Raw genomic sequence first — 9,439 nt, forward strand, 5'->3', positions numbered from 1 at the left:
GGATGTTCCTTTTAAAAAAATAAAAATCAGGAAGCAGATGTAGAATACATTTGGAAGTCAATAATGCCAACTCTGCATATATAACAGTTTGAATTCGGTTGTTTGTTAAGGTATGATATATAACGTCATCACGTGAAAAGAGATTATGGTTTCTAGTTCGTCAGAATGTGTCAAAAATAGTGGTTTAAAAATTGCTGGATAGACATTTCCATACAGATGTAACCACATATTGCATGTAAACGTAAACAGCATAGAGTTGGAAAATATCGTCCTCTGCTTGTCGTTTTAATCTCAGATCTTATCAAGTAAGTGTAATCGTCGGACGTTTGCTTTACCAGGAAAATGATTTTACTGTCTTGTTACTGATAACATTATTCTGTTTGACACAATTTGATAACAAACTGCTTAAAGGGTGAAACGCAGAGTATTTAAAGAAATTACACGCGCACTCGGAGCACTCTTGTCCTGTAGCCAGTGAAAACAAACATGGGGGTGACTCGTGGACTGCAGTTTATAACACTTATCCACATTCTGCTATGCTGTGAATCTCTGTAAGTTTTGTAGCTTCTTTGTTCCCTGTGTCGCTGCTCACACAGCAGATTTTAAGACTGAGTGATTTTCTTTCTTTCAGTCCTCGCACGCAAATGCAGTTTGACATCGAACACACTTGGGACAGCAACCCTGTGAATCATGACCCCCTCAAAATCACCTTCTCTCCTGGGTTAGGAGGCCTGAAGGTGGAGGTGTCTGGTCCATTCTTCAATGACCCGGCTGCTCCTGCAGGGCCCCCAAGCCAGGCCTTCCCTGGACTGTGGAATTATGAAGGTGGGTAGATTGGTCTGTTGCTTCTATAGCCATGCAACCTTTCTTTTAACACAAGACACAAGCTTTTAGGGGTTTAGTCCGTGCAAAAAACCAAACAAATCGATTTTAGTTCGAATAATGTGATATGAATTCATGATATCCTGAATTTTTAAATATAAATATTTTTTATATCAGAAATGCCAGAATGTCAGCTTAAAGCTCACAAAACTATTTCAACAACCGCCAAACAGGTAAAACAGCAAACGGTTAAAAGAGCCAGTAAAAAGATTCTGCATAAAGATGTAAACACAAAGCGCGACCGTCGGGTTGCCTACACAGACATGTCGTCGGGTGCTGAAAGTCGACATCTCACAGATTCTGAAGCTGTCGGTTTCGTCACTCCAACCAAAATTCACTGAACCAGCAGCAAAAGAAGATCAAAACTATGCTTCATGTTTGAAAAATATCTTACCTTGGTTGTTTTGTTTCCACCACAATAAAATTACACTTCCTGCACAGCTCTCTCTCTCAGTGTACATTAAGGACATTTTTTGCCATCACAAATTTCTATTTTCTGAATTATTCGCTTGCTTATTACACATCAGTCTATCGTTGTTTACAGTGCTATCGGCCACTGTTTTTTTTCTTTCAAAAATGACCTCTGACATACCTGCTGTCAATACATTACAAAACGCTTAGCTCTGTCTCTAATAAAAACCTCTGTAACTTTGCTAAAAAGCTGTAAAAAGGTGTAAAAAGCCACCCCATGAAAATCTCCTTCATGTTTTTCTGTGTTTTATCCTCAGTTACTTTGACACTTTGATCCTCAGTTAGATGACAAAGTCATCTACTGTGATTCTTACAACTCTGATGAAGTCTCACAAGTGTCAGCTTTGCTTTTATTGCCTACATAGATATAAAAATATGGATATGTACTGATAAATGATCAGAATTATAATATTTCTGACTGAGTCAAAATTGAATCGAATCGGGACCTTGTGAATCGGAATTGAAACAGTTATAGAAATCAGTGACGATACCCAGCCCTATTATAAAATATATATATGTTATAAAATACCTTTAGCCTTACGCCCTTAATTAGTTTAAGTATCAAAGGTAGCCCCATTTGCAAATTATTAATGTAAAATAGAATCCCCTTTTAATCACTTAATTGGGTTTCATAATTTCAACTTTTTTTAGATGTTTGTTATTGACAGGAAAATGCAGTCTGTTATATATATGCACAGTATGCTTATTCATATTATATTAAATTAGAATATTGACAAGTTTCATATATACCTATACAACATGAAACTAGTCCCATGAAACTGTTATTTTCTTTAACCTCAGTTTGGAAAACAAACCTGCTCACCAGCGCCTCTAAAACTCACAAATTAACATGTTATGTTTTATTTGTTTAATCTGTTCCCATTTGGCCCATCTCATATTAAACTGCTATATACAAAAGCTAACCAGCTGCTAGCTGAAGCGTAATATTTCAGAGACCTTTCCCTAATTGTAGCACAATTCTTTTAAACGCTTATAATTAACAAATGAGAAACAGCAATTATATAACCGACAAGCTCCAGACTTCATAAGGCTGATCCCAACGGAAATTCATTATCTTTAAAAAGGTCACATTTATGGCTTATTGTAATAGATTTTAGTATTGTACATGTATTACTTTTATGGTCCCCATGCTTGTTGTAGCCGTAGTTACGGAACCATCAGTTATGATTATGTAATTTAGTCCCTAGGATGCAATTTTAGGCCCTTTGGCAAGCTGAAATAATATGAATAAAGTCTACTGTGGCTGAAGAGACTAGAGACTGTCTGTTTATGGGATCATTACAGTAACTGCATTATCATTATTATGGCGACACAGCAATTAAACCTCACAATGAGACTGAGTAATAACAATTGGTTCTAATTGACCTCAAGTAAGTTCGATTTCCGTTTAATGAGCCCCACATATTTGGTCTCATTAATGTTACTTAATAGATTGGAAACCAACCCCATTATGATCTAGGTAGATAAAGAGCATGCTTCTAGGTTAGTGAGTGTGCTGCTCACATAATTGTATTTAAAAGTTTATGTAATTGTTATTTTTGCATGTTACAGTTAAAGTCCGAGTCAAAAATGAATGACCTGAATAATTTAATTATTACTTTTTTGTCTTTTTTTTTCAAAATAAGTGCTGATAAGGTTAATAACACAGTTAAAGCAGTTTATTAATGTGAGATTAAAAGTCTTATCTTCATTTTTCCTTATCTCATCAGTTGTAGAGACCTTCTTCCTTGATAGTACTACAGAAAATTACCTGGAAGTCGAGTTTTGTCCGTGAGTACCAAGCTGAGCTCTTGCTCTGCCCATGTATATATAGCCATATGTTTATACACAGTTGAACAATGACACGTCTTCCCTGTGTTTTTACTTTAGACATGGACAACACCTGATATTACTACTGTCAGGAGCCGGCCAAGCATTCCTGGTAGGCTGCGTATGGAGGTATTCGTAGGCTTTTTTTGGGGGTTTATGGGATATTTCTTACATTTTTGATTTCTCTCTCCAGCAACAGCTTCCCATGGTATTTAACACCAAGATCACTGGAGACAGATGGACAGGTGAGGCTCTCATCCCTTGGACATACTTCCCTCCCAATGTCAACAAGATGAACTCCTACGCGATCCACGGCTCAGGAGAGAATCGTATATATGAGGCTCTTTATCCCATCCCCAAGGGGGAGATAGCCGAAGGACAAATGCCTAACTTGTGAGTATGCTGACTTCTACAAGTGAAGTTTGATGTGCCATTGGTCATGTGCACAGACATTTTGTGTTTTAGTGGGGCTGTCGTGAGGCATTGAGACATTTTGCAACAGAAAAAAGAGGTTCATGTGCAAAATCACACCTTTTTTGTATATTCTTTTAAAGGTACAGTAAGTCATTTTGTAGAAAATTTAAAAGAAAAAAGAATTTTACACTAATTCATTAAAATATTCATAAAATACATACAAAATAAATAGGAGAGGCCGCCAGTTTATGGAAGCCATGGCAACATCTTGAAAACAGCAGCCAAGATAGAAATCGCCATTCCATCTAATAACATTTTATATACGCGGCTAGAGACTGTCCATATTCGTGGTATTACTATTAATTCAAATGTCATAAATAGCTCTTTCAAACTCCATAGGACTATTTAACATTTGCAAATGTATATTTTCATTATCGCTTTCTCCTCCTCTTCATCTGTCTTCTTCACCACTGTTCTCTCCTCCCTCATTTCTACCTCGTGGTTTTCCTCCTCAACTGAAGTCTCATTTCACGAACTGAAATCAGTGCTCTAACACACAAAACATGCATAAACATGCTTATTTATTCTGGTTATTCTCCTTATAAGCTAATATTAATCAACCGAATGTAGGATCTAAAAATTATGCTTTCCCGGTTGATTACATTCTCATATTGTATGACAGTTTATTTGCTATCTGTCCAACAATGTTAGATCCACTTCAAAGCAAGTTTCACTAATGCCGGTTACAGCAGCTAACTGGCAACAACAGCACCACTTACCAAGAGAAAAGTTCACTGGAAGTTCACTGACTCATATAACACTCCTTTCACAAAGTTTTACAGCCTCCACCAGGTTAAATAGACTAGGACACTCAGCATATTGAAAACTGAGGTAAACAGCGGACTGACAGCCTACACTCAAAACTGTTAAACAGTAGTCTGCAGCCAGAATTTTTGAGGTATCTTGGGTTTTAAAAACCTAAAATACTGCAAAAATATTTGGCAAATTTCTTTTTTTTCTGATTTATTGCTACGTGTTGATATTATCCAAATATTTTTAAATATTGCGCGCGCAAAAACAAATTAAATTTTTCTGATCTCTCTCGGCTGAGTAAAACATGTTTGTCCTACAGCAAACATAAATAATCCACTTGAATTGGGAGGGGTACGGAAACAGGAAACTGCAGTCTACTGACATCTAGTGATGAGATTTTGCATACTGCACCTTTAAGTTGTAAAACAGGTGTAGATCAAATTGTACTTAGGTCCAATCCACAATCTGTACCTTTTAGAGTCACATTAGTCAACTTTGTCATTTCAAATTATATGTAGATAAATGTGTATTTCACTACTTTATGCATAATATATTAAATTTGTCTTTCTGTCTTCTAGCCACCGGCTAGAGTATTTCGAAGATTTTCGCCTGCAGAGCATCATGGGAGAGGGTTGGGTCCAACCACCATCTGATCTATGGCTTGGAAAGCCTTAAGCTTCTCAGAAACACTCCTTCTCTTTGCCTGTTTAGCTCTTGCAGACACATATCCACAAAAATCCTCTAAAACAGCAGCAGGGCAATAGGATAAACACTCTCTGACAGGGAACAAAGGGCAATCAATCTTTATTAGTTAATGATGTCAAACGATATGACATGAAATATGTTATCAGCTTGTCAGATTGCGTTAGTCTTCACACACATCTGTGCAAGCACACAAACATGCACTGCAAGATATTGGACGTCGCCACAAATTGCCTGAGCAGAGCGTGACCTACAACACTTGTACAGTGGAGGAAAGCGCAGAGCTTAAGTGTTTGACTTCAGTGAGATAATTCCTTGCAATTCCTCGTGATTCTAAACCCTAAATGTTGAGACGCTGATATTAAAAAAAAAAAGAAAAAAAAGAAAATGTGCATTCTTTTGGGTTTGTCTTTATTGTCATTCCATTATTATGATTAATGTCCTTTATAATAACATATTTTTACATACTGCTGCTGTCCTTTTTCTGTGATTGATGTCACTTTAATTTTATGTCTGATGTTTGATTTTGTTTCATTCCCATGTCTGTATATTAAAATAATTATCTGACATTTTGTGGTATAAATCTTTTTCACCTTTTGCCTGGGGGTTAGATATGAAGATCAGTGTCGTCCTCATGTATAGATGCCATTTATGTGGCTAGATGGTTTAATTTCCGACTTCTTCCCAAAACTGCTCCAGTAACTTTACCAATATGAATACCCAGTTCCCTTCTTACATAAAACGGCTGTATGATATGGATCTTAGTGGCAGATAAATATTCATAATTAATAGCTGATGAATTTATTACTCTCATATATACACTCACTAGCCACATTATTAGGTACACCTGTGAAACCAAAGCTTCTTCCACATTTTTTGCTTCACTGTCAACTCTACTACTGTTTGCATTAATTTTATAAAGATCATGTTTTTTCACCATATCAAAACACAAGAAAGGGTGAAATATTACGAAATTTGATCTCTTTATTAAGTACAGAGGAATTTACTTTGTATAGGGTTGCATTAGATATGCATCATTCACCTGTACTTAAAAAAGTGTCAGTGAGTATATATATCAAAGACCCCCCTAACTCACTTTTCCACCCACTTTCTGAAGTGGAGATCACAGACCTTCAGATCTCCGACATACACTGACACACACAAACGGTGATTGGGGACTTACAGATCTCTGTGTTCTCTCCATGACCCCCAAGTCAGTCCCTCTTGCCCCCACTGCAGCTCCTTATAGAGCCCGCATATTTATCAGAGACTCCTTTCAGATCACTGACTGGCTAACCTCATCTCCTAACCCATAGATGGCGGGGGGGGGGGGGGGGATTGATTTTCATGTTGGCAGTGTTGCTCTTCACTGTGGCAGCCCAAAAGCCTATATTGAGCCCTATCAGTTTTAATTGGCATCCTCGTCTTTGAAATGGGTGCAGTGATTAGGCTTGGAGAGCCCACCTCTTAAGCCTCATCCTTATCATCGCCTGCGGTGATTTGCCACCACACTGAACAATATTCACGAGCACACACATACACACAGAATGGTCGCACTATGCATGAGCATGTCTCACAAATAAAATGTTGACCTAAAATATGTTTTTTTTAATGCATTTCGACAAAAACATGCTCTTTCAGAAAAGCTTTGATGAATACACATGACTACGCGCACCCACCTGTGTGCAGGGCGAGGATGTGTGTCCACACTAAGATTTAAAACCAGTTCTCTCTAATTAGTGTGAAGAGATGAGAGGGGAGAGCAAAAGAGGTAGCTGCCGTTCCTCTACCTCCAAAGCCCCGGCAGACAAGCAGACACGGGAGCTGTCTTATCCCCCTAAGAATAAGAGACCAGCTCGCTCTAAAACATTCAACACCAGCTTAAGGGTGATTTTTCGTGTCAAAAACTTTCTGGTGATCACCCCAGACCCTACTTCATTTTTTTTTTTTTTTGTCTCCAAAAGACGTGGGTCTCATTTCCTCAAGTTTAAAGAGTGTTTGAGGGTATGAATGAGGATAAAGTTGTGATGAAAAATAGAATGTGAGGGATAAAGGAGTGATCTCAGAACATGAAAAGAATGAAGAGATTGAAAAAGTGAAAACGGTAATGACTTTGCCTAGTTTTACGAATTCTGCGATAGGGGTCCAAAAGAAAGAGCTATACTGCAGCTAACGAGATACTGTGACAATTTGTAGCCTTTGCAAGCTAATGCCACAAACAGTATCAGATTGTACAGAGCGATAGAACTTATCAACACTGTGCAGTACACATTCCTTTTATGGCTGGCTTCCAGTACACCACATCACACAAAGAAAAGCGAACTTTGATCAGTGTTCATGAGGAACTTTATCTTACCTAATCACCACAGTACTATTATGCCTAAACAGCAAACAACCCTTTCCGCATTCTTTCAACAACAGCCAATGATAAACCTGTCATAAAATAAGATAATACCCCACTGGTGCTACATAGTGTCAGTCTTCCATTGAGTTTAAAGTAGATAGGCCTATAATAAAGCATTAATGGAAGGGAACACGTCCCCTTGTTTTCCTGGACCAGCTGAATGCTTATTAACTCAGTCTAATTATTGTCCAACAAGTCCATCATTGCTGAGAGGGCTGCAGGGTTAAAGAATGGAAAGGGTGGAAGTGCACACAAAAAATATCTCGACCTAAATGCTTCTACGGTGTGTGTGTGTGTGTGCTTGTGAATGTGTGATGACACGAGTACTAATTGCAGTTGAAGCCTGCTAGTGTTGCGGCTACAAGGATGGCATGGCTAGAATGTGGGATGAAGCTGTAAGAGGCTGGGGAGAGAGATGCAAAGCCAAGCGAATGCCAAGGACATTAATGAGGGCCAGACAAGTTCTACTTCTCAAGAACACTGCAGCGAGGAGGGATAAGAGTGGGAGAGAATGAGGGAAATAGAAAATAGAACGAGGAACAGAGGGGTTTCATTACAGAAGAACGTTATTTGCAATCTTAAGCAAGCAAGGGTCTTTTTTCCATTACAGATCCATAGATTGTTCGTGCTAACATGACGACACATAGAAATTCATTGTCCTTCTCTTTGTTTTTATATAGTCATACTCATAGGTGCATTTACATTTTGCAGTCTGTATTAAGAATAGTAAGAACAGTTACTCCTGCAGTTTCTCCATTGACACGGAGAAACAGAGAGACAGGCACCAGTGCTCACTTTTTCATGAAAAGGAAGAAGGATTTATATGTTATCATCATAAACATGAAAAATAAATGATAGCAGTACGGAGGCAAGTTAAACTAAATTAAGCTTTCTTTGTTATCAACACAGAATATAAATCACAACTGTTTGCCTAATTGATTCCATTAAATTCCCACCTGCCTACTGAACCTCTCATCCATCACTATATTGTTTATCTTCATTTTTAGCTAGATGGATGAAAAAAGTTGTTACTGGATGTGAAACGTGCTGAATTTCATCCTTTTTTTTTTGCAAACACAATAATTGCCAATTAGAAGTAGCACAACATTATTACAGAATATTTGTTTCTGTACAATAAACTCACAAGAAAGCAAACTCTTTGTACAGAAGTTTGCTCGTTTCGAGGATGCAAGATAGTGATGTTGCTTTGTTTTTAATAGGAAATAGACTGCGTTGAAGGTAATTTATGTGCAGTGATATTAGCGGTTGTAAGCGAACAAGTTCACTAACTCTTAATTGGGAAATAAATCACGGTGTTGCCATAGCAACAAACTCTTAAAAGTGGTCATTGCAAAATGAGAGCTTGCTGAGGTAATGTGTATCTGTGCGTGAGGAGGGGTGGGTGTGTCCACTCATGCATGTGTGTTTTCACCTCCTCAAGCTCATTACCATACAGCCTTGTTAGTAGAGCTTCTGCTAGCTGTTGTACATGGCATCCAGTTTCATTTCATTAGCCCTTGTTTTGTCCATATTGCTATTAAAAAAGAAGCTGTGAGCTTGCTCATTTAAAACAGTGGCAAATGGTGAAATAAGAACGTAGTTAATTGCATATAGTGAACAAAATTACCTAATTTCATTATGTGTCAAAGCTTACCACATATTTGTTCTATATACGCCATGTCTGTGATTGCTTTTTTCCTCTGCTATGCTTTTGTTCACAACTCTATTATTTATATAATCATTTAGTGGCTTTCTTTTTTCCAACTTTTCAATTTTTCTTCATTCCCTACTCTCCTCACCTCTGTTCGTCTCCAGGGACCTGTCCTCCTCTCTCCTCACCACCCTTCCATTCATGAAATAGATGGAGGCATAAAAAACCATTAGCGCAGATGAATGGATAGACTGGCCTAACACAATCTGGCC

At 37.9% G+C, this 9,439-nt stretch overlaps 1 protein-coding gene across 3 annotated transcripts; it reads left to right on the forward strand.

Annotated features, from left to right (window-relative positions):
- Window positions 1-2: 2 nt before the first annotated feature.
- On the forward strand, window positions 3-5,500 carry c6h4orf33 (chromosome 6 C4orf33 homolog). Of its 3 annotated transcripts, none has more exons than XM_006790593.3 (6): window positions 3-110; window positions 632-825; window positions 3,084-3,144; window positions 3,244-3,295; window positions 3,377-3,576; window positions 4,989-5,500. In XM_006790593.3, the coding sequence occupies exons 2-6, from the start codon at window positions 645-647 to the stop codon at window positions 5,083-5,085; spliced, it is 591 nt and encodes a 196-aa protein (XP_006790656.1). In that variant the 5' UTR covers window positions 3-110; window positions 632-644; the 3' UTR covers window positions 5,086-5,500. The 3 variants fall into 3 exon arrangements, with proteins under 3 accessions (XP_006790656.1, XP_006790655.1, XP_006790654.2); XM_006790592.3 differs by lacking the exon at window positions 3-110 and adding an exon at window positions 127-305; XM_006790591.3 differs by lacking the exon at window positions 3-110 and adding an exon at window positions 352-551.
- Window positions 5,501-9,439: the final 3,939 nt, after the last annotated feature.

The sequence above is a fragment of the Neolamprologus brichardi genome, chromosome 6 (genome assembly GCF_056152115.1).
Source record: "Neolamprologus brichardi isolate AB-2024 chromosome 6, ASM5615211v1, whole genome shotgun sequence".
NCBI classification, from domain to species: Eukaryota; Metazoa; Chordata; class Actinopteri; order Cichliformes; family Cichlidae; genus Neolamprologus; species Neolamprologus brichardi.

What these genes read in the sequence shown, in the direction of transcription:
- c6h4orf33 (XM_006790591.3), top strand. Translation starts at nt 487, where the DNA reads ATGGGGGTGACTCGTGGACTGCAGTTTATAACACTTATCCACATTCTG. An exon ending in CTGCTATGCTGTGAATCTCT is followed by an intron (nt 552 to 631) that starts GTAAGTTTTGTA and finishes TCTTTCTTTCAG; the next exon opens with TCCTCGCACGCAAATGCAGT. An exon ending in GAAGGACAAATGCCTAACTT is followed by an intron (nt 3,577 to 4,988) that starts GTGAGTATGCTG and finishes TCTGTCTTCTAG; the next exon opens with CCACCGGCTAGAGTATTTCG.